Source organism: Micromys minutus (assembly GCF_963924665.1).
Source record: "Micromys minutus genome assembly, chromosome: 7".
Lineage (NCBI taxonomy): Eukaryota > Metazoa > Chordata > Mammalia > Rodentia > Muridae > Micromys > Micromys minutus.
Window position 1 is genome coordinate 58,905,464 of NC_137976.1, and position 25,432 is coordinate 58,930,895.

Below are 25,432 nucleotides of genomic sequence, written 5' to 3' on the forward strand. Positions count from 1 at the left end.
ATGGAGGGCGCCCGCCAAGCCCTGGGTCCCTTGGTCACCGAGCTGTACGACGTGCAGGCTTTCAAGTTCGGGAGCTTCGTACTGAAGAGCGGGCTCTCCTCCCCAGTCTACATCGACCTGCGGGGCATCGTGTCACGCCCGCGTCTCCTCAGTCAGGTACCAGCCGGGAGGGACGGGATGGCTCCGGGTGGCGGGAAAGGAGAGCAGGAGATGGCGGGGGTGGCCGGAATTGGGGGCGAAGGAGAACCACAGACCAGGCAGGCAGGCCCACCCTACTGCTGCTCTGGAGAGTGTGGAGGAAACTTAGAGACCGGGAGCTTTCGGGTTCTTTGGGACCTTGTTTCTTGACGTGTCCGTGTCGACACGTGCTTTGCGAGAGTCAGGGTATCTTGTGGGGCTCTGACTGGCGGAGAAGTCCTTGAATGAGTTCTGTGTACTTAACCCTCAGAAAGTGAGAATTAGGGAGGAAAGGAAACGGCGGAAGGGTGGAGAAATTAGTAGCTGGTCAAAAGACTCAATTTAACAGTACATGGCCAGGAGCAAGAAATTAAAGCCATATGGTGGACACCAGAAAGGCAGGGGTTTTTTGTTTGTTTGTTTGTTTGTTTTGTGTTTTGTTTTTTTTTGTTTTTTTGTTTTTTTTTTGTTGGTAAAGCAGAGTGTACAGTTACATAGAGGTTTCTAACTTGGTGCTTCTCAAACCTTGAGTCGATTGTGTATGAGTCAGGTCAGAGTCGGTCGTGAGATAATGTTAGCAACTCCGTGTGGTTAGTGAGCATTGTGAAGTTGTTATTAAGTTTATCGTGTGTGTGTGTTAGTGAGCCATGGTACACTTTCGAAGGGTCAGAGACAACTTGCAGGAGTGTGTTCTCTCCCTCCATCTTGAGGGTTGAAGGGCTTGAACTCAGGTGGTCAGGCTCGAGGAAACACCTTTACGGGGTGAGCCAGTGTGCCTGCAAGAATTGTTAATGAAGAACTGGGGTAGGGGGCACTGCATAGTCAGCTTGAGGCTAGCCTGGGCTACAGGAGAATTTGTCTCAAGAGCAAACAAACTAATGGAATACTTAAAAGTTACAAGTGGCTACTTTGTTGGTTAGTATAACTGTAGAATATTTCCATCTTGCAGAGGTCTATCAAGACATATGCATGTAGCCAGGTACACACCTATAATTCCTGCATTCAGGAAACAGAAGCAGGAGAATTGTATGTTTGAGGTCAGTCTGGGTTACACAGGAAGACCCTGTTTCCAAAAACCAACCTCTCTCTCCATAATGTACTGTTCCTGTCACGGACTTAAGGTTTGTTTCTTGGGTACCCATTTTGCCTAATTGTAAGTAGAATGAATCCCTGATTGACTCGAGGCTTCAACTGTTAGCTTTTCACCATCCGGAATCTTACAGTGTTTAGGAACTGTATTACCAAGAACTGTCTTAATTAAAATTTCAAAGAGGTTTATGCTCTCAATATATACCGCCCCTCCCCCCAGATTCTATGCTTCTAACCTCCTAGGAATAATCGATAATTGGCTGGTTGTGTATATAAACAGTTGGCGGGGAACTACAGGATCATCTCACTAAAATAACAAATCCCCAAATCTCCTCTTATACTCGCTTGATTTGTGGGTTTATGTTTCAGGTATATGCTCACTAGCAGATTTAAGACCATAAAATGTGTTTAACTTGGTAACCTTCATTTCAGTTACTGTACATCTTGGTTTAGGTGCATGTAAAGAAGCAGGACAGACCAGTAAAAGCCTTCAGGAAGAAATCTGTATTGTAGTATAGTGCTGTGGACATAGTGGTGTGGTGATATATATCTGAGAAAACGCATTTTCCAGTTTTCATAGTCTTAGCATTGTGTGTGTGTGTGTGTGTGTGTGTGTGTGTGTGTGTGTGTGTGTGTGTCTGTCTGTCTGTCTGTCTGTCTGTCTGTCTGGATCTGGATCCAGGCTGTAAGTAAACTACCCCTAGTACCTGCCTTCTGTCCACATTCATTACAGATAATGATATAACAGTTCTAGGTACCTTCATGATATTAGTATTTGAAATTACACACTTTGCAACTTAAAAATAGTGACAAGCTTTTCAAAACACACAGAAGAAGCTAGTCATGAGAGGAACAGGCTCATAATCCCAGAACCTAGGACAGGCTGATGAGGCAGGAAGATCAACAGGGGTTTAAAGCAGTTTTGACACTTCAAAACCCCAAAAATAGATGGCTGGAGAGATGGCTCAGCGGTTAAGAGTACTGACTGCTCTTTCAGAGGTCCCAAGTTCAATTCTCAGCAACCACATGGTAGTTCACAACCATCTGTAATGAGATCTGATGCCCTCTTCTGGTGTGCATGAAGACAGCTACAGTCCGAAGATGAACTACAATCAATGTATTCATAAAATAAATCTTTAAAAAAAAGCTCTCATTCCCACCTCAAAAGTAAGTGATAGATGTACAAACAATAAAGTATTTTGAAGCGCTAACCTGGTTTACAAAGCAACTGTGAGCCTTTAAATTTTTATTTTAAAATAAGGTAGTGTTGGATGGGAGTATGCGTTCTAACATACAGTTGACTTGGCCTAGCAGAAGCAGCACATGCCTTTAGTCGCAGTGCTTAGGAGGCAGAGGCAAGTGCATCTGAGTTTGAGGACAGCCTTGTCTACAAGCAAGTTCTTGGACAGCCAAGGCTACTCAGAAAAACCCTTTCCCACCCTTCAAAAAATGATTTCTGTGGAAAAGATAAAATGTATTTCACATGGTAGGCCATACACTTAGGAAGGTCTTTGTTGAACCAGCTGTGATCCTAGAGACTCACGGTGTGATGGAAATCTGGAAAGCATCTTTGGTCTTCAGAGTGGAGCATCCTTCCTAAGACATTTCGTGTTGCCTTCAGTGTAGGTCCTGAATCTAGCGGAGCAGGTTCCTGGTGTGTATGTTTGCATATCAGGTTTTAAGATTGTTGTGATGGGTCTAAATCAGTTGCTTGATATTTTCTCTCCTGAGTTTAGATACTCAGATGGTAAATTGTCAGGAATAATCCATTTATATTTTTAGGATTTGATTTTTAAAAATCTCCTGGAGGTATGTATTTCCATTTCTGTTAAGCTGTCGCATGATTCATATGTCATTTGTAGTAGTAATAATGGAAAGTATATGTGTTCTTTTCTTACAGGTCGCAGACATTTTATTCCAAACTGCCAGAAATGCCGGGATCAGTTTTGACAGTGTGTGTGGAGTTCCTTATACGGCGTTACCACTAGCAACAGTTATCTGTTCTGCCAATCACATTCCCATGCTCATTAGGAGGAAGGAAACAAAGGATTATGGTAAAATAAAAATTGCATAAGCCTCAAGTTAATATGTAACCTGCTAGGGTTTTGTTCTCTTCAGGCCCTGGCGTTTACTAGAGGCCTGGTCAGCTTGCTACAGAAGACCTTCTTAGTACAGTCTGGGTCTGAAATGCTTTCTGTTCACTGGGCAATAGAAACAAAGTGCTTGGCAAACCACAACCTTTATGTTGGCTCTTCATCAGCAGAATGTCCTAGGAGCACATACTTGCTATATTTACATTCAGATGCATATAGTCATAAAGATTACTCTTATGAAACTACATAGACATCTTGGGAACACTTTTTTTTGGTGTTGTTGGGGTCTATGTCAGGTGTGTTTGCTTTAAAACCTGAAAATCAATCTGAAAATATGAAGGCTGAGTTGTTATTTAATAATAATAGAGAATTAATGAAAAATAATAGAGAATTTTGTTCATTTTGACATGGTGGTGCTTTGTTAGCTTTTTAAAAAGAGATCTTTTGTGGTAAACTATGTAATATCTTGGCTTTGCTTCTGAGACTTGTGAGGGAATAGTGAGATAGTTCAGTGGATAGAGGAGCCTACAGTTAACTCTAACCCCCTGAGTTTGGGTGCTGGGTCCCATGTGGTAGGAGAGAACCTACTGCTGCAGGTTGTCCTTTGACCTCTACACGTGTCCACACAGCTATAGCATTGTGGGGGAGGAGTGAGAATATAAATACTGGCCATGCGTCACCTAGTTGTGAGTTTATTATGATAGTTTGAAGCTAAAAATAAATTATCTGCCCATAGGAATGTAGTTCTGTTCCTTGTGTGTTCACAAATGTTCATAAAACTCATTATCGGTCTTATTTCAGTCTAAGCAGATCTAGTTAAGCTATGGGAAAGGTGATTAGTAAGCCCCCCCCACAAACCTAAAATGTCTACCAAAATAATATGTAGTAGAAAATGTAAAATTGAGTCTCAAAAAATGAATGTGAAGTCTAGAGTCTGAGTCACTTCTATTTTATAGATTATAGTGGGGCTTAAGGATGGAGAAGTCACATTCATTGTGGTTATGGTGTGCAAGAAGTTGTGAAATGTTTCTCATCTGAATTTAGTTTATGAAGAGTGTTTTACCTGCATGTATGTGTGTGTGCCACACACATGCAGTGCCAGCAGAGGCTGTTAGAGGGTATTAGAGTCCCTGGAACCGTAGTTACATATAGTTGTAAGCTGTCCTGTGGGTGCTGGGAACCGAACCTGGTTCTCTGCAAGAGCAGCAGTGCTCTGAAGCCTCTGAGCCTTCCGCCTGACCCTTATTTTGTTTGAGGCAGGGTTTTGTTGGAGATCTGGCCTGCATGGCCTAGGCTGATAGGAAGCCTGCCGGTGCCTTACAATTTCAGCCTCCTACATACTAAGATAACAGGCTTGTGCCACCTGCCTTAAAGTGCTTTTTTAAAAAAAGAATTGTTTCTGTACATGTATCTGCTTTGTTTTTTTTTAAAAATAAGGTTGTAAAAACAAAAAAAAAAAAAACCTGAATTGTTCAGTTGGTGATGAGTGGTAAACTTATAATCAATATAGAAGGAAAAGAAATGGCTTTATTGATGATACTGGTTTGTTCGGTCTTTTGTTACTGTATAATGATCTTGTTTTAAGAAGCTCCACGTTGTTCAGGGAAAAAAACTAGTTGCTACTTACACAGTGAAATCATTTGTTTTGCTATAACTATTCTGTATTTAATTGACATTTTGGAGATACAGAGGACAGTGAACAAACAATTGTGGCACATTGAATGATCAACAGAAAGTAGGTTCAAAGTAAATGATCACAAATAAGATGTAAATAGTCTTAGCTCTGTAAGTTCATAGCAAGCATGGATTCAGTACATCCTGTGCTGGCTGAAATACCTCACATATCTTTTCAACAGAAACTCTTCTTTTCTAGGCACTAAGCGCCTTGTAGAAGGAGAGATTCATCCGGGGCAGACCTGTCTGGTTATTGAGGATGTTGTCACCAGTGGAGCCAGTGTTTTGGAGACCGTTGAAGTTCTTCAGAAGGAGGGTCTAAAGGTGACTGACGCCATAGTGCTGTTGGACCGTGAGCAGGGAGGCAAGGACAAGCTGCAGGCTCAGGGGATCCGTCTCCACTCCGTGTGCACACTGTCGGAAATGCTGGAGATCCTCGAGCAGCAGAAAAAGATCGACGCTGAGACAGTCGGGAGAGTGAAGAGGTTCATTCAGGAGAATGTTTTCACAGCAGCCAGTCATAATGGTTTAACGCCCCCTGAGAAGAAAGCATGCAAAGAACTCAGCTTTGGTGCTCGAGCAGAGCTGCCCGGAGTCCACCCACTTGCCTCAAAGCTTCTTAGGCTTATGCAGAAGAAGGAGACCAATCTGTGTCTGTCTGCTGATGTGTCGGAGGCCAGAGAGCTGCTGCAGCTAGCAGATGCCTTGGGACCCAGCATCTGCATGCTCAAAACTCATGTCGACATTCTGAATGATTTTACTCTGGATGTGATGGAGGAGTTGACAGCTCTGGCAAGACGACATGAGTTCTTAATATTTGAAGACAGGAAGTTTGCTGATATAGGAAACACAGTTAAGAAGCAGTACGAAAGTAAGTGTGTTCAGAACTGCACTGGCTCACACAAGAGTCAGCAGTAGAAAGCTGCTGGGCACTGAGCTGGCCTGGCTTCCCTCCATGTCTTTACTGTGTTCCCCATTCTACTTTCTCTGTTGACTGTGACTGGTTTCTCAGGTAGGGAATCCCACGCCTTACTCTCTGGGGTAAACTCCTTAGCTGGCCTGGGGAGTACACCTGCTCCCACCACACCAGGCTGAACTCTTATTTAGCTAAGACTAAGAATCCTGTCAGCTCCCATAAAGAACATGGGTGAGCGGCTATCAGAAGGTGCCTGAGTTCTGGGCAGGCTGAAGATTGTCAATATAGAAAAGAAAAGAAAAGTATAAAGTACTGCTCAGCAGAATGTTGATACGCTTTTCCCAATTAAGTTTTTAATATCAGGCAGGCAGTTGAGCTTTTGAGTGGCCTGGGAAATGCCCAGTCGTCTTACACCTGCTTTCTCATGCAGGTTTCGGCTCCTAGAAACACGTGGCCATAGTGTGTACTGTGTAGGTCTGATGCTTTTTCACTACCCTGTAGAACTCTGTAGAATAGATACGTAGCCACATGGTTTCTTTTTTAGCGCATGCCTACACCTAATTTTCTTTCAGGTAGACTTATCTGCTACCTCATGTACTAATGATGTCCTACCAGGAGTACATTGCTTAGCTTACTGGCTGCAGTAAGAGTTAAATTTATATGCCCTTTCTTTATGCTAGTGTGTTCATTTTTCAAAATCTGCATTTTTACTGTCTGTTAAAATGTATATAGTTGCCTATAAGATTTGGACAGCTAAGAAAACCCGTCAAGGGTAAAGGTGCTGAGAGATCTCAGGAATGGGTGGAAAATCTCTTCAAGAGAATTTCAGGATGTCACGCTGCTTGAGCTCTGTGAATGTCCAGCCTCATAGCCGCCCCTCTGAAACGGCACAGGCTTGATCGGTGGTCTAAATCTGCAAAAGAAAGGAGCAGCCCATCAGTGTTCCTGATAAACCAAGTGCAGCATTCTTTGCAAGGATTTTTCCTCACTGTGACCTCTCACCTAGCTACCAGATGGAACTATAGGTTTACTGGCAAAGTGCTCAACTGTAACTTGTTACTAGAAGATCACTTCATACCATATTTTTATTTCTCCTCAGGTGGCATCTTTAAAATAGCTTCCTGGGCAGATGTAGTAAATGCCCACGTGGTGCCAGGCTCAGGAGTTGTGAAAGGCTTACAGGAAGTGGGTCTGCCTTTACATCGAGCATGCCTGCTCATTGCAGAAATGAGCTCTGCTGGTTCCTTGGCCACTGGAAACTACACCAAAGCAGCAGTAAGTGATGGGTGCCAGGGTGAGAGGAGACCAGGTCTGTTTGTGCTCTACGTTCTAGGGCAAGAAAATCCCTTCATCTGAGGCCCGAGGCAGCCATGGTCTCAACCCATACCCTCCTCGGTCCAGCTATTCTGACAGTTTATTGGCACCAGTTGAACATTTTGATGTAGCAGGTCAAAGGTTTGAATTGTACTCCAGGCCATTTGGACATAGTGCTATGTTTGTTTTTTCATCTTGAGGCAAAACTGAAGATAAAGGTTGAATTTTAAGTTGCTCTTCATGTTTTCCTGTGGTAAATTTTCTAGTTATCTAGAGAGTGAATAAATGATATTTATAGATACTTTAAGGAACATAATAATGTTTTTATACAGTGTTTTGACTGCATGTCTGTCTGTGTACACGTGAGCCAGTAAAGGGCATTGTATTCCCTGGAACTGAAGTTACAGATGGTTGTGAGCCACCATGTGGGTGCTCAGAATTGAACTTGGGTTCTAGAAGAGCAAGCAGTACTCTTAACTGCTGAGCCATCTGTCTATATCTAGCCCTTCAATAAATTCAGAACCTTGAATGGACCATAAATACCGGCTTCCTATGTCAAAGGCAAAAGGTCCAGAGGTAAGGTCTGGCTTAAGTTAAGCTCTCCCTTACTGGTGGCAGTAGCTGGTGGCAAGGCTCACACATGTCTGTGAGGAAATAGTATGGAAATGAGGCCAGTGAAGAGCAGGTGCCAAGGAGAAAGTGTGGAGGAGTGTTGCTTGGGTCTTGAAGTTGTCTGTTTTGACTGTGATGGTACACACCTCAGATCCTTTTTCCAAGTGGGTGAGTCCTCAGGCATTGTTACAAGGAAGAACAGTGCTGCATCCTGTCTGATGCACATTCTGAGTTCTGATCTCTTCACGCATGCCTCGTTGGACAAAGGGGGTCATCTCGGGACCTTAGTTATGTTGCTGTGTTCTTGTAATACTGCCTTACTCTGTCCCATTTAGGTTGGGATGGCCGAGGAGCACTGTGAATTTGTCATTGGCTTTATTTCTGGCTCCCGAGTAAGCATGAAGCCAGAGTTTCTTCACTTGACCCCAGGAGTTCAGTTAGAAACAGGAGGTAAGTATGCTCACTAGCTGGATCCAACCCCTTTTCGAGGGAGGGCTCAAATATCAGTTATGGTGTAGCAATGAAATAATGTTATGGTTGGGGTGGAGCCACCACTTTTAGCATTAGGAAGGTTGAGAGCCGCTGATCTAAAACAATGAGCCTTTTGACCTGGTAGTAGTGTGTACTATGTAAGACAGTTCAGTTTCAGGATAGAAAGCTACTGTTGAGACGGAATGTGGAGAGATGCGCTTAATTTAACTCTGCCTCCCAAATGTTGGGGCTAAAAGGCATATGCCATCGTGCTGGCTAGAAAGCTGATATTTGGGGTTAGCATTTCCTATTTGGTGCTCATAGTATATCACCCAAAGGGAACATTCTGTGTTCCAGCAGGTCTGGAAAACCGTTAGCTAATCGGTTAGATGATTGTCAGCAGTTTTGATGTGCCAATGCCTGGCTGTGGTTCTTAAACTTGCAATCATCTCAAATGCAGTTGTAAAGGAGTAGACAGGATGTAAAGACATGGATAAGGGCTGGATGTAGTTCTGAATAGTGTATGCTTAGCTGACACAGGCTCTGGGCTTAGCTCCCAGTACCTCACCTGTGCCTGCCAACAAGAGTGTAACTGTCCTGTGGGTTGTTGCTCAGGGGTGTAGCTCAGCTGGTAGTATTTTACGTCTGTGGAGTATTTCTAGGAATCTGTTCTAGATTAGAAGGTCTTTCAAGGTGAGTACTCTTGAACTCTGGTCCCTCAGCTCTACTCAGATGATAAAATTGAAGGAGTGGATACTGTGCTAGATGTGTCGAGGTGGGAAAGGACTATTTTTTTCCAGCACTAAATTATTAGGATTACTTTATATAGCATTTGCCATGATGGGGGGGGGGGGAGTAAACAGTATCAGATTTTATACATTTTGGAGTAGATAGGCCTCCACGGACTAAGTGGCCTTGGAAGTCAACAACTCTTAGTAACTTTTTAAACTGCAGTTGAAAAGACTTGAGTTCTTTGCCCTTCTATTCTGTGTATCCTGGTTTTTAGACAGGATCTCTATGTTGTCCTGGAATTCTCTAAGTAGACCAGACTAGCTTGAACTCAAGAGATCCTCCTTCCTCCTTGTTGCTGGGATTAAAGGTGTGTATAACCACATCTGGCCTTTGTTCTTGTATAGGCTGGCCTCAATGCCTGAGTACATATGCCACCATCCCCAGCTGACTAAAGTGAGGTCTTGCACATACTGGGCATATTCTCTAAACACTGAGCTCCAGCCCCACTAGCTTTTTTGGATGGGGGGGGGGGGAGATAGGATTTCTCTGCTTTAGCTCTGGTCATCCTGGAACTTACTATGTAGACCAGGCTGGTCTCAAACTCAGAGATCTACCTGCTTCTGCCTCCCAAGTGCTAGGATTAAAGGTGCTATCATACCCAGCCTCAGAGTAAGCTACTTTTATTTTTTAAAGATTTATTTATTTATTATATATAATAAATATATGTTATATATTTATATATATTTGTTATATATTTATTATATATATAAGTACACTGTTGCTGCTTTAAACATACGAAAAGAGGGCATCAGATCCCATTACAGATGGTTGTGAGCCATCATATGGTTACTGGGAATTGAACTCAGGACCTCTGGAAGAGCTCAGTCAGTGCTCTAAACTGCTGAGCTGAGCCATTTCTCCAGCCCAGTAAACTAATCTCATCTTTTTATCTGTAAAATGTAGGGATTTATAGTGACCTTAAAATAGTGGGGAGGTATGGAGATGGCATGACTATTATAGCACCTCAACACCAGGTAAGCTGCATTTGACTGCCCTATAAGGCCCTGCAATTCTTTCACTGGACAGCACATTAGGACCCATGCTTTTCAGAATTGAAAGCACCAAAGTCCATTTAACATGTTTCTAGAAAAAGACATTAGCACTAAAATATCATTTTCCAGGTATGGTGCCATGTGCCTTTAATACTGGATCTGGGGAGGCAAGCAGATTTCTGAGTTCAAGGCCAGCTTGGTTTACATTGTTTCCAAAAACAAAGGATTAGGGCTGAGAACTTGATGGGCTAATAGTAGAAATGGTTATGAATAATATATTATTGTTGAATCCGCATGGCCCAATGATCGGGGCGTCCACTCCCACAGAGATTCAGTCTGAGAACAATGCAATAAGCAACAGGTTTTATGGTTCAGTATTCTGGGGTCGTTCTGTAAGTGGGACAGACGACCCAAGGTTTCAAAGTACGCAAGTTTATACAGTTCTGAGGGCAGATTTCAGCATTAGCATGGGGTGGTGGCATCTCATTGGTGGGTTACAGTGACCCTTGAATTCATTGAATGAGGGGATTTAGGCTGATGATGCATATTTGGGGCTTTTCTATGAGCCCTTGTGGCTGTCAGTAAATTCTGTCCTTGTTTTGTTTCTCAAAACTGGGTGTTTTGAGAAAGTCTCAAGAGCAGGGGCAACTTAACCTAGCCAAGAGCCTCACATTCTTGGGTGTTTTGGAAAGTCCCAGGGATGGGGGGCAACTTGTCCCTAGATGGCCTGGCCAAGAGCCATACATTATATAGTGTATTGTATAGTAAGCGATCTCTGGACACCTCCTGTGTTGCCAACAGGCTTCCTGAGTTTGCACCCTGTTAAATAACTTTTTTTTTTTTCTCCACAGGGGATCATCTTGGCCAGCAGTACAATAGTCCCCAGGAAGTGATTGGTAAACGAGGTTCTGATGTCATCATTGTAGGCCGGGGAATACTTGCAGCAGCTAACCGCCTAGAAGCAGCTGAGCTCTACAGAAAAGCTGCCTGGGAAGCTTATTTGAGTAGGCTTGCAGTTCAATGAGAAGACGCTGAAAATGGGTGGTATCCCAAAAGTCGCTGACCTCAAAGAACAGTGCTCAGGGTCCTGCACAGGGTCAGTGAGAGACAGACTCTGGAGCATCACGTCATGGCCTTTAACTTGTAATCACTGCATTGGTACTATACGAGCTCTTTTTAAAGCTTTCGTTGATACTGGTATTTGTTTGACAGCCGCCACTTTTGAGATTCCTTGGGCTAGACTGTTTAATTCTTTTAATCCAGTGAGACTCAGTCACATACATCTAATATTAGCTCCTTACCTCCTTCAGTGCCACAAAGCTGGGTCCTTAAATGGAGCAGGAGTTCTAGTTCGTTCTACTCAGCAATCGGTGTAGAAAGTCAGTCACAGCTTCCTCCTGCCTCATCTGGATGGTAGGCCTCCACATCTAAGAAAATGGTGTATAGTTCCCTACTGTCATTAATGTGTTTGCTAATGGGCTGGGGGGGCTGTAGTGAATGTCCCGGTGGTTAAGAGCACTCAGCATTTGGTTCCCGGCACCCACATTATGTCTCACAACCATATGTAACTCCAATTTTCTCTTTTAGCTTCCCAGGGCTACAAGCATGTGATACACCCTTAAAAAAAAAATGTGATGAGATCTGATGCCCTCTTCTGGTGTGTCTAAAGACCTACAGTATACATATATAAAATCTAAAAAAACAGGCTGCCAGTGCTAGAGGATTCTGTACTAAAGAATTTTAGTGCAGAAATGGTTGCTCAACAGACTGAGAACTTAATTGACGGCTCCAGCAGTGTGATCTGACTGCTGTTTCACACATAGAACTTAGCTATGCCCATTGCAAGTGGAATTCACAGCCCTCTCTTTGGTTCACATGCTTACCAAGCAAAGCATCACCCTAGTTTCTGCCCTCCATGCCTCATCAGCGCACCTTAAGTTCTTATTCCTGCCAAAAGGAAAGATCCTTTCACATTCAGCAGGTAGCTGTATGGGAATGGTCTAAGTAAGTAACCTGCTAACTTCCTCAGCACTGAGTCAGTACGGCACTCAGTCTACACATCTGTAAGATACAACTGCACACACTCAGCAAGTACCCATGCATCCTGTAGTAGAGTAGAATCAAAGTAGTGCAATGCTAGAAGGAGTCTGAGTGCAGCATGAGCTTTATCTTAGTCTCCACAGCTGTGTGGTTCCAGGAATCCAAAGGGGCCTTTCAGTTGTGAGATGCAGACCTAAACTGAAGCCCTGAAGTTAAGTGCACACGCACAGGCTTTAGAACAGTCTTTTAGGGGCTGAAAGGAAAAAATGCATTAGCACAATGCATTGGGCCATCCACTGTTAATTCAGATCAACATTTGGGGAAATAGGAAACAAAGTTCTCTTGTATCTGTTCCATCCATTAAAACTAACAGTACTGCCAAGTCAGTTCATCTTACAATAAAGTTAAATACGGTCTGCTTTTCCAGATGACTGGGCATGGCAGTTTCATAATTATCAGTTACATAATTTACCCAAGAAAATGGCTTTGTCAGTGGAGATGTCTCCAATGTTCACTCCATAAATAAGATGTTCCCCAGTGACATCTTAACTGTCACAGTGGCCTTCCTACTTGTCTGTAAGCAAAAAAGACTATCGTGAGAACGTATTTATGTCCCACTGAAGATGGCAAATGTGTGAGTTCCTCTTTTAAGTTCCTCTTCAAGTTCCTGAGTTCCTCTTCTGCGGTTTATCTGGGAAGACAGAATGTTAAGAGAAAATGTCCTGTAGACTGCGCTGTGGACACTCCTGTGAGGGCATTTTCTTGTTAGTAATTGATGTGGGATGGAAGAGGCAGTCCACAGTGGGCAGTGCCATCCCTATTCAGGTCTCCTTGAATTATAGAAAGAAGGCTAAGCAGGCCAGTAAGAGCATAGTCTGCCTCTGCTTCACCTCTCACCTTAGGTTCCTTCCCTGACTCCCCTCAGCGATAGTGTGACCTGAGGATTGCAAGCTGAAATGAACCCCTTCCTTCACAAGATGCTTTTGGTTCACAATAGAAACCTGAGAATTAGTATAAAGTATAACAGACCACTGTGGGGCTGGAGAGATGGCTCAGTGGCTAAGAGCACCGACTGCTCTTCCAGAGGTCCTGAGTTCAGTTCCCAGCAACCACATGGTGGCTCACAACCATCTGTGATGAGATCTGATGCCCTCTTCTGGTGTGTCTAAAGACACCTACAGTATACATATGTAAAATCTAAAAAAAAAAAAAATAGATCACTGTAAGTTTTGGTAGTAGTCTCAGGATTGAGGGCTTTTGATACTCATTTTGGCAAGTTTATTCTTTGAGAAATGATCTTGTCAGCCCAGCCTTGCCTTGGATTCACAAGGTGAGGATGACAGGTGTGTATACCAAACACCTCTTCTCAGCAGTTCTAGAGTACTTGCCACACTGGTACGTGCCAGAATTTGCTTCACTTTGCTCCAATGAAAGGTACTGTGGTGCAGAACTAACGATGGGAAATTTAAACATAAGGAAGGACAAGTAGCTATTCAGGCCTTACATGGTGAGACGCTGAATTATCTGTTGCTGTAGCCCTGACTGGAACTAGCTGGCTTAAAACTCTTAGCCAACTGCCTACCTTAATCGCCTGAGTCCTGGGATTAAAGGTCTATGCTACCACACTAGGCAGAATTCTTTTCAAATACTGGTTTTGTTTCTCCAATTCAGGCATACATATATATACACACACACATGAAAAGGGCTACTATCTGGACTGGAGAAGTGTCTCAGTGGTTAAGAGCACTTGCTGTTCCTGCAGAGGACCCAGGTTCAACTCCTAGCTCACTCAGCAGCTCAGCCTGTTTAACTCCAGACCCAGGATTTGAGGCACTAGACATACATAGAGCAAAACATCCATAGTACAAACACTTTAACATGGAAGAAAGGTTTTCAGAGGCTACTGTTGTCAATTTGAATTTGTTTAGACGTCTCATAAAGCCAGCTACCAAGCCAAACAGCTTGAAGAAAATAATCTCAGAATCCCAGCCAGCAGGTTAAGGTAGCAAGCACTCAGGAGGCAGCGGCAGGTAGAGCTCTAAGTTTAAGGACAGCCTGGTTACATGACAGACTGTCTCTATAAATACAGTGAGTGAATGGACAAGCAAGTTAATGCCATCCTCTCAATCCTGAACGCTGTAGTTTAATCCCTGGGACCCACCTGGTAAGACGAGAGCCAATACCTGTGGATGCTCTGACTTCCGTGTACAGGCCATGACACCCCACTTCATGCACACACAAGATGGAGAGCAATTCGGACAGCTGGTACCAGCCTCTGGCCTATACACATTTGCATACGCAGAGTCAGCTTTTGCTATGTCAGAAAAACTCAGGTCTTCACTGTCCTTTCTAGACCAGACCAAGTGGGGTGGGGTGGGGGTGGAGTCTCCATTTGGAGCCAGTTTCTGGTTTTGCAGGGATCACCATAAGAGCTTCATTGTCTAAAAGCACACCTGGTATTTTTCAGGTTTCAGTATACAAATTGAAGTCAGTAAATTCTAGGCAGCAAGTGGTTTGGGTTTGCATTCTTGATAGACACCATTTTGTAACCTTAAGGAACATGTTTCCTAAATACAAAGATTTTAGTGTCAGAAATACCCCTGGCAATAAAACCAGTATATTCCTCCATTAGGTTTGTTTTGAGGCAGTTTCTGTGTGTAACTCTGGCTGTCCAGGAACTTGCTCTGTAGACCAGGCTGGCCTTGAGCTCAGATTCATCTGCCTCTGCCTCCCAAGTGGCAGGTCTAATGCACCACCGCCGCCGCCTGTCTTCCTTGGCAGATTTACCAAACGTGAAACTTGGGAAACAAATGGCAACACACTGTGACCGCAACCCACCATCATTTCGGATGAAGAGAGTGAGGACAGCCCTTATGTCCTTGGTAGAACTTAGCCAGGTACCAATTCTTCATGTCTGATTTTTGTGCTGTGACACCACAAGGGGGCAGCCACACCCACCTTGGCAGCCAGTGCATCTCTGCCCCAAGCACTGGGAGACAGCAGTCTGGTCAAAAGGCCGCCAAGTGAGTGCATCCCATCAGACTGTTCTGACTAGTCAGGGTGTTTCAGACATTCTCAGTGAGAGCTGGGAGCAGCTGTTTCTTTTTTCAGAATAATTTTACATACAGCCTTTTCCAACCACCAAAGTTGGGAATCTACCCTAGTCAAAATCACGTAACTACCACAGTAAAATCCTCCTAATAGTGCCACTCCCTAGGCCAAGAGTATATAAAAACCATCACACTCCCTGTAGTCTGCAACCCCATGTTCCTGTTAGGGTTCACCCATTCTGAATGCAGTAAGTGGAAGTGTAAGCTCTGGTGGTTCTTTTTGTTTTTTTCTGTCTAGCCAAGGGAGCCAACTCTAAATCCACATACTTTCTCAAAGCACAAACAAGGTGTGGCCCCCAGGCTGTGTGCTCTCAATATAATCCAGCCTCTCACAGATTCTAAAACGTAGGATTCTAGAGTCACTTGACTCAGGCCCTCCATCTCAATCCTCATCAGACCACTGAGCCCAGGTTTGTCTGACAGGACCTGGGCCTGTTCCTACTTAAGCCAGTGATACCTCAGCTCTCCCCTTTAGAACTCAGGCCTGTTTCTGTCAGCACTTCCACAGCCCAGACCAAATCTTCCTAGGATCCCCAGCTATAGCAAAAAGCCATGGGAGCCTGTTCTTACAGGTGCAACTCAACACTGACCGTCACAGAAACAAGGCACAGGAAGAACTGAGGGTCTGCCTTGGCCTATTTTCAGCTTAACTGGTTGCTACAGGAAACCCCAGTTACTGCGATTTTAACTATTGATTTGGCCTGTTGGGCCCAGCCAGAGCCAAACCACAGTCTCCCATACATAAAACACAGGTGGTAAGAGTGTCCAGCAAAATCTGATACTCATGTTTCTGGGTTTCTGCTGCAGTGGAGGTGGGGACCCTTTTCCTCACTCTGATCCTAATATTCTGGCTCTCAGTGAGGTTCCGGAGGACCAGTGACTCCTCCCTACACACACACACACACACACACTGTGCAGGAGTTGGAAGGTAGAGTGTGAATGTGCCCACATGGCACCTGAGCAGTCGGGTACCAGCTGTGTGTCACACTGCCTGTCCCAATGCCACCAGTATTTGCACAGTCCCCTTCCTATCTGGAACTTAATTACTGTCAGCAGGGACAAGAGGGCCACATGCCATTTCCATAGCTAAACCTTTTGGACACGTGGGAGGAAAGCCTGGCATCTCGATCTGACATACACGCAGGTGAAAGACATCCATACACATGACCCCACCCCCACTCAGGGTCTGTAACTGGCACACCCAGAAGCCCTGGCCGGTACTGGAGAGGAAATCAGGGCAGTGAGCCCGTCATTTCACTGCAATGTTTCCTGGGTCTTGCACTGCAGATTCTGCTCTGGGAGTATGGGGTGAGGCCTAGCCCACTGAATTTCTAATGGGTGACTCCAGGATCTGGACATTTCTTAAAAGTGGTCCTAGACTATAGGCTACTCTAAGCAAAAGCTGAACAGCATGAGTTATGAAAATAATACAGTTGACTGATTCAGACAGAACAACTAATTCTGGTGGGAAAACAGCAACAGTACCAACAGAGTGCCCACAACAGCAATAGTGTGGGACTAACCCAGGATTAGGCCCAGGGCATATAGTTAGCACCATAAGCCCGTGGCTGTTTGGTGTGGAGGAATCTAGGAAAGTTTCAAGCCTCACCCACCCCACCCTCTTTCCTAGTTCAGAGCAATCCTTCAGATCAGGAGTCTGCTCAACCTCAAAGCCAGCCCTAGCCCAGCTTTTACTGTGGAGGCGGAAACCAGGGACATGCTGCCGGCCGTGTTGAAGGTGATGGTCTGGAGATGTTTACAGCTCCTGCTTCTACTGGTTAAAATGGCTGCCAGGATCAGCGAGACCTAAACTCTGACCACAGACCGAGGAGTGAGGAAGGTGGGCCCTCTCAGGACCGCCTGTGCTTCCTTGGCTCAGCTGGTGCTGCTTTCTGAGGCAGCTGGTTAGCATCCTGAAGTGCACACTGCCACCCATAGGTATTTAACTCTACAGGAGCGTCTGAGGGATGGCACCAGTCACTGACCTAACACCTCCATTTTGTCCTTCCTCTCCTTCCTTCCTTCCTTCCTTCCTTCCTCCCCTCCTTCCTTCCTTCCTTGACAGGGTTTCTCTGCTGCCTCGGCTTCCTGAGTGCCATCACCACCCAGCTGCCTTTTTTTTTTTTTTTTTTTCTGAGTCATTCTCTTCTGCGTTGCTCTTGGGTTCCAAGGATGACAGGACTGTTCCCTTTAGCAGCCATCTTTACGACAAAGGGCCAAAACTGAATATGTGCAGCGAGCTTAATATCACCCCACAGTGAGATCTATCAACATGAGAGGGCAATTACCTATGAAGGAACCCCAGGAACAATCATCTTGAAAACTTGAATCGCAGGGAGGAAGATCATGAGTTCAAGCAACTTGAGTCTCATAGTGCAACCCTGTCCAAAACAACAAAACAAAAGGCACAGCAGTTCACACCAGCATTGCAGCACTAAGAGGTTTAGTCAGCAAATTGGAGGCCAGCCAGGGCTACATAGCAAGACTCTGTCTCAAACAGCAACAAAAAAAGTTCCCTTCTCTGTCCTTCAGTGCCCATCCATTCGATGGACAGATCGGGAGTGGTGGCCACACCTAGTCCATGAAGACCCTGGATTGAAGGGTTTTGCCTTAAAACTTTTGTCCCCTTGAGGTGTACAGAACCAAGGGCAGCAAAGGAAGCAGCAATTCCAGAGGGAAGAAAGCAAGGCAGCAAGCCTGTGACCTCATCCGTGCCTGCACGGGGGAAGGAGAGTCGTTTCAAGTGCACAGGACGCAGATGCTCTTTGTAGAAGGGAACCATTGGAGGAGCTGCCAGATCTCCGTCCCAGCAGACCAGATTGTTTTGTCTTGGGAGCTGAAGTTCAATTTTTTTAACTTTTAATGTTTAATGTTTATGAGCGGGGAGATACAGTGAAGAAATGTGTCCATACTTTGAGACTAAGGTACAAAGACAGAGAAATGACAAAGGAAAGGAAAGAGGCTGAGAGGCCAATGTGAGTGAAATACTGCAGAATAAGGAAGGAACGGACAGGGATGTAGCTCAACAGCTAGCGTTTCCCCTGAATGCCCTCCACAATTTGAGAACCATACCTGAGTCCCAGGCAGGAGTTTAAGCAAAGGCACTGTCTCTACCCATATCTTCTAGAAGTGGTTGAGCTTTGAGCATAAACCTAGAGAAATATGCTGTTCATAAAGTCAAGGGAATTAGGCTAGAAGAAAATGGTTATAACACTTCTGGAAGCTTCAGAATAGGTAGTGACATCCATAGGCCCTGAAAAGATAAGACTTATGCTAACCAAGGATCCAAAGGTGAGACATAGGATTCTGTTAGTAGCTCCCTGATGGCTATTCTCAGTCGTTAACTTGAATACATCTGGAATTAACTTAAAACCCCAAGCAGCTAATTACACCTGAGAATTTAGTTAAGTGGATCACTTAAAGTTGGAAGACCCACCTTAAATCCAGATCATGAGGTCAGAAGACCCACTTTCAACCTGGGCCACACTCGAGGCAGCCTATGGAAGGCCAGAGAAGTGCTTGCTCTTTGTCTGCTTCCTCTCATCCTCAATGGCAAGTTCATTCCTTCACTGTCCATTAGAACCTTTTCTTTGGGATTTCAACATAGACTGAAGACCAGCAGAGACATTCAGCCTTGTGGACTAAACAACGCCTAGACTCTTGGACTTTGCATTGGGAGACAGCTTTGGCTGGACTAGCCAGACCACAGCCCATGTAAACACGCTAATAAATCTCCTTTATATGGAAAGCCTATTGGTTCTGTTCCCCTAGACTCTAGAGAACCCTAACATACTACTGGATTATAAAGTTCTCAGAGTCTCCTCAAGAATGCCTCTGGTGCCACCCAAGGCTCCTTTCCTGTCTGCACTTGCAGTGAATTACACAGAATACGTGTCTCAGAAGGCAAAGGCTACACATGCTGAGGCTGAGCAGGTTGAGGCCAAGAGAACTGGAATCTATCACAGCCATCCAGTGACGGCTCTGGGAAACTGAACTCAGAAGCCCCTTCGAGATCGGCCCAGCCAACTATCCCATCCCACAGATGGAGAAAGTGAGGCCCATTGAGAGATGACTGGCACAAGCTACAGAGGAGCTAAACCACTCACTTTACTGCTGGGAATGGAACAGGGAGTTTAAGAGGCTAGGGACCAGCCATCCCCTTCCAGGGCATGCCCCCAATGACTGGGAGACCTCCAACAGCCTCATGTCCAAGCCCCTTTCCAGTAGTTCCAAGGAACCAAGCCTTCTGAGTTCATGCCTTAGGGAGACAGTAAGACCCAAGGGATGGCCAAGACCAAGAGTGTCTGCCTCTGAGTGTTGTGATTCCAGATGCTTTCTACCTTACGATTCTATTTCCTATTTTGTACAGTAAGAACTTTTTAGTTAGAAAAAAAAAATCACTCGAGACAATAAGATACAAAAGCCAGTTGGATGGACCAGCCAGTAAAGTGCTTGCTTTAAAATTTCTGATCCTGGCAGGGTAGTCTACTCGTGGAATCCCAGCACGAGGAAGAGGACTTCGATGAGTTCAAGACCAGCCTGGGCTACAGAGTTCTAAGGAAGTCTTACCTACAGACGGGAGGTCCTGCCTCAACAAACCAAACCAGCAGAGCCACCGAGAGTATAGTGTGTGAAGCCACTTGCCTCAGAAGCCTATGGACTTGAGTTCAATATTGAACCTACAAGAGTTCAATACTGGAACCTACAAAAAGGTGGAAGAACCAACTCCAAAGCGGTCCTCGAACCTCCACCTGTATGCTGTGGCAGACCTATCCCTGCCCCAACCATGTCATGTATGTATGTATATGGAGCTGGACTGAGCAAAATGAGGCATTTGGAATAGAGGGCCTTGTCACCACTTTTGGCTCATTATGCAACCTTAGGAATGAGGACATCATGGTTGGCCTCAGGTCTGGGACACAGTATCCCAGCTCTTATTATGTCAAGAACTTCCAGCAGGGGGCAGCAGGACATGTCACTGGAAAAAGACACCCCTCTCCCAAACCTAGGCATCAAGTAGAAATTGAGCGGTGACCTGAGTGTTAGTCTGTGGCTCGAGAGTGGCATGTGTTCACAGCACTGCAGGATTTGAACAAGTTACTGCATGGTCTCCAGGAGACCCATAATAAGTAGAAGAAAAACTAAGTTTTTCCATGATCCTCATTCTCCTCCTCCTCCTCTTCCAGTTTAGGAAGTCTCAAAGCCATCATTTTCTTGTCTTATATATTTGTAAAGGGACTTACAGCCACTTCTCTAAGTTCCACAAGAAGGACATTCAGAATCAGTTCTCTTTGTCCCAGTCAGCATTCACCCTAAAGCAGGCCAGTCACAAAAGAGAAATTTGGTCCAATGCTCAGCCCAGGCTTGAAGTGTTGCACTGACAAAACCCTTTTGTGAGGGGCTGAGATTACTGACTCCTCTTGCAAAGGATTCAGGTTTACTCTCCGTGATGGCTCACAACAGATTGTAACTCTAGTTCCCAGAGATGAAATTTAACACCTTCTCCCGGCCTCTGTGGGTACCAGCACACGTTGTACACAGACATGCTTGCAAGCTAAACACTCACAAATTGTTTTAAAAATAAAAAAAAAACAAAAAAAAAAAACAAAAACATTAATGAAAGATTTGTCAAGGAAGTAGGACATTGTGAGCCCAGGGCTTAGCACCACAAGGTCCTCAGCCAACTTGACCCTTAGCAGGCCACTTGCCCTTCCAGAGCCCCTTACTCTACTCAAGGTCAGGAGGCTACTGGGAGCTACTTATCTCTGAAGGGAATCTAAAGAGAGTAATGGCTTTGCAGGAAACAGTAGCAGAGATGAACTCAAGCTCTGGGCCTGGGTAGGACCTAAGGGCTCGATGAAGGTTTTATATAGTGGCTCAGTCAGGGTTTCTATTCCTGCACAAAACATCATGACCAAGAAGCAAGTTGGGGAAGGAAAGGGTTTATTCATGCTCACACTTCCCAATTGCTGTTCATCACCAAAGGAAGTCAGGACTGGAACTCAAGCAGCTCAGGAACCTGGCAACAGGAGCTGATGCAAAGGCCTTGGAGGGATGTTGCTTGCTCAGCTTTCTTATAAAACCCAGGACTACCAGCCCAGGGATGGCACCACCCACAATGGGCTGGGCCCCCTTGATTGATCACTAGTTGAGAAAATGCCTTACAACTGAATATCATGGGGGCATTTCCTCAAGGGAGGCTCCTTTCTCTGTGATAACTCCAGTTTGTGTCAAATTGACACATAAAACCAGCCAGTACCCATAGTGTAAAACATTTTGTGTGGAAGCCACATACCTCCACCCACTAGCACCTACACCATTTATTCCTAGCTTTAGAAATGCAGAATATAGGCGGGGAACACATGTAGTCTGTGCAGTTTCTATCTGAGCTCTAAGCAAAACCTGGGAGGCCCAATGGCCTGTTCAGCATTCTGGAAGCATCGTAATTACCCAAGCACTTTAGGGAGCCTGGCTCGTGAGTGTTGGTCTGGTTCAAATCCTGCACCTGATAAAGTGTATGGACCTGCCAGTCTCTACTGGGGCCACTCAAGACTGCTCAGAAAGGGAAGGCACATGTCAGAATGTACAAAGCCAACACAAAGTTGCTTGGTTTCCATCTTTACTTTCAATCCCAGTCTTTCCTTTTCATTACAAAAGCAGTAAACCAAACATGGACAGGGAGGCCAAACCTCACATTTACAAAGCATGCACCTTCAATAGGAGACTCCTCAGTTCCGTCACCAACCGACACCCACAGATGCCAGGCAGAAAATTCTCAGAGAACCAGTAATCAGATCTACACCATAAATGTGTGACCTTTTTATTTCATAGAAAACAAAAAACAAAAATGATCAACTGAAAATGCCAGAATGTGTTAGCTCTGTACACGAAGACTCTTCCAGATACCTTCTTGTCTGGCCCAGCTGGGAAGGGAGGGGCAGCCCAGCTTTCGGCAGTTCATGGAGACATCAAGCTGGAGGCAGCGGGGAAGCCGAGAATGCCAGTCTCCTTGCTCTCCCTGGCTTGGAGGAAGTGGCCTCACGTGCCTGTAGCCTGCTGTGTAGGTGGCCTTACTGCTCAACGGAGGGCATCTTGGTGTGTGCCTAGCTAGTGTGAGCAAATGGTCCAAGTAGTCCGAGACACACCAGTCTTTGTCCTCAGACCTCCTCCAGCCATCTAGGAGCCTCAGTCCACTGAGCCATTGTAGGATTTGTTGAACTTGTTGAAGGCGAAGTCTACAGTGTGTGTGGAAATGGGCTTTCTGTACAGTGGGTTGGAGGCCTGTGAACACAGAGAGGAGAGCTCATGTGTTAGTGCAGCCTCAGGTCCGTCTAGCACCTGCAGGGTTGCCTGCTTCTGACTCGCTCTGCACTCTGGGGGATTCCCTCCCTTCTCCAAGCTTTTACTCTTCATCTCTGAAATACAGGGCTTAGGCGGAAAGCCCCGGAAGTCCCTTGGAACCTGAACAGACAGATTCTAATCGTGGAGAGTTGGGGATACTTCCCCAGAGCTCTGTTCTGCCAAGCCTGCAGTGTGCCTTGGGGCAGGACTTGATCGTACGACCATCTGACCAGACCGGAGAGCATGAGCTTTTCTCCTGGGTTCTGTCTGTCCCGGTGTCTATCCAACTCCCCCTGAGCCTGCCTCTGGCGCCTCACCCCTCAGCAGTCCCAACACGCACCAGGAGTCTGCACATCCCTCTCATCTTCCGGGTGCGTAATTCTCCTAGTCAGCAATGAAGGTGTTGACTCTGCATTGTTTGGAGATTTATTTGTTTGTTCTGTGATAGTAAGGGTTCAGCCCAGAGCCCTGCACATGCTAGGCAAGCATGTTATCACTGAACTATACTTCAATCGCTTCCTGTCTCAGCCTCCGTAGCAGCTGGGATTATAGGTGCGTACTGCCATACTTGGCTCTTTTTTTTTTTTTTCTCGTTGGTTTGGTTGTTTTTAGCCTTTGGCCTTGGCTCTAGGCCAGCAACTCCCTTTTTACTTTACTTACCATTTCGTAACGGGCCCGGGAGCGCTCACTTTGGAACTTGGCAAACTCTCGGCGGTCATGGATGGTGACGAGCAGCTTCCAGATGGCCAGGAGCGCCATCCCAATCAGTAGGATGCTGCCAACCACAGCCAACAGGATGGTCATGGCATTGGGGGCACTTCCGCACTCTGGAAGGGGCCAGGAGACAGGTGGGCAGATCAGCACTCCAGTAATGTCGAGATGAAAGGTTACACCCCCCCTTCTACCCATTCTTCTTCATCTTGCCTCTGTGAGGCTGAAAGCTGGGGTGCTTGCAGGAGGTCGCCCCAAGGAACAGACAGTGAACGATTCAGAGAATCCAGTAACTGTTTCAAGATCACACAGCCAAACGGTGACAGAAATGAGGCCCTTGGTGAATGGCTATACTTCTATTGGGCTGCACCCCAGAGGCTTAAGCTTGGCCCAGCTCCAGGGCAGGAGGCTGAGTGGGCCACAGCCTAGCTTTCTTATCAGTGGCTTCAGTGACAAACCAGGCAGGCAGGAGGTAGCATGCACCAGGCTGGGCATTTCTGAGCCCTTAGCAAAGAGCTCCAAGGAGCAAATGTGTTTATTTCCAAGCAAAGACAGGGCTTAAGAGCAAGGCCTTATGGCCACAGGCAAGACACCTGGGCTGATACTACACTGCCTCTGTCTCTGGCCTAGGAAGGCTATGCTATGTTTGGGGGTTGGGCTCAACTTGCAAATTGGGCTCTGTGACCTGGAATCTGTGACACTTTTTCTACTCTCTCCCCGATCCAAAAGCTGAAATGGCTGGCTTGAGTCCCAGTCGCTCTGAGGTGTAGGCTAACGTTAGTCCCAGTGCCCAGAACAATCACAAGAATTGTTGGAATTGAGCAGGCAGCAGGTAGAAATGCTAGGTCCAGAGCTCCACCTGCCCTTGGAATCTGCACTGGGAAACAGCAGCAGCCAGACAAGATGCCGTGTCCTGGAAAATCCTCAACGTAAGGGACATCTTAGCCCCGGCGGAGCAGCTGCCTTGCACCTTCCCTGCAAAACAGTTTAACCCAGCACGCAAAGGTTTCCTTCACAGTAAGTCTCCACGGCAGCAAGCCCAAAGGCCCAATGCCCCAGTCTCAGCCCTCTGCTTCAGCAGTATGGCTGGCTAGTGTGCTCCACATACGTACTTTGAGATGGAGTCTCAAGTAGCCTTTAGAGGCCCTGAATTTCTCATCTCCCCGACTTTACTTCCAGAGTGCTGGATTCATAGGCATGTGCCAACACAAGGGGACTGGCACAAGAAAGCACCCCGAGATTGGCTCCTTGGGCTCTCACCTACCTGGCTCCCTGAGGACCGTCAAGTTGGACCTCCCATTGGGCAGTTCTGTGTAGCTGAACATCATAACGCAGTCCTTAGCTGTTTTGTAGAAGCAAAGCACAGCCTCCTGGTCATCTTTGACTAAGAGAGAAGCAAGCAGAGACATCCTAAGCATCTCTCTGGGTAACATTAGAACCACTCATGGATGGGGATGGAAACCAAGCCCTATAGGAAAATATGGGAGACTCCAAGGGGCCGTAGGGCTTTAAAATGAGCTCGGATTTCTCACATCAAGATCACAGGCCCAGGGCTGAGCTTATTGATTTGGGGACACATCAACCCTCGGAAGCACTGGCTAGTGGTGATGTGAAAGTCTGCAGGGCTGAACTGACTAATGTGGGAGCTGGAACTCAGGGTGCTGAGGCTCTGAGGAGGAGAGGCTGCTTGCATGGTGGCACTCCACACTGATATGTGAGGCCCTGTCAGAGACCAGGCTATTAAAGAGCCAGCTTTGTGTATATTGGATCTCACTCCTGACAAACCTCTTCCTGGGCTGCCACAGTCCTTCTCTCTACCCACACCCCCCCAACCCTGTCCTGTCCAGGTACCAGGTCCCCAGAAAAGGGCTTTAAGACTGATCTTTAGGAGGTAAAAAGGTTGGAGAAAAGACCACAGGGTATACATGCATCCCAAACCACAACTACAGGTCAATGCTGTGCCACTAAATGTGTCTCCTTTCCTGTCTCTTCAACAGGCGCTTCAGCTAGGAAGTAGATAAACACCTGCTGTGATTCCCAAATATGAAGGGCCACCTTTTTCTCTCATCCCCCTCAGACTTGGTGAGAGTGTATTTTTAA

The 25,432-nt window shown here is 45.8% G+C and overlaps 2 protein-coding genes across 2 annotated transcripts in view; one reads left to right on the forward strand and one right to left on the reverse strand.

Moving 5' to 3' along the window:
• UMPS (uridine monophosphate synthetase) lies at positions 1 to 12,656 on the forward strand (the record flags this gene model as incomplete). The annotated part of the gene is made up of 6 exons (XM_080919590.1): positions 1 to 156; positions 3,167 to 3,320; positions 5,233 to 5,904; positions 7,049 to 7,224; positions 8,211 to 8,325; positions 10,982 to 12,656. The coding sequence occupies 6 exons, from the start codon at positions 1 to 3 to the stop codon at positions 11,152 to 11,154; spliced, it is 1,446 nt and encodes a 481-aa protein (XP_080775716.1). The 3' UTR covers positions 11,155 to 12,656.
• A 9,234-nt stretch (positions 12,657 to 21,890) lies between these two features.
• ITGB5 (integrin subunit beta 5) overlaps positions 21,891 to 25,432 on the reverse strand; it is a 43,335-nt gene continuing 39,793 nt past the window's right edge. The window contains exons 8-10 of the mRNA XM_080919397.1: positions 24,597 to 24,716; positions 23,282 to 23,448; positions 21,891 to 22,561 (exon numbers count right to left, since the gene is read on the reverse strand). Coding sequence (XP_080775523.1) covers positions 22,466 to 22,561; positions 23,282 to 23,448; positions 24,597 to 24,716 — 383 coding nt within the window. The 3' untranslated portion in view covers positions 21,891 to 22,465. The remainder of the gene's footprint in view (positions 22,562 to 23,281; positions 23,449 to 24,596; positions 24,717 to 25,432) is intronic.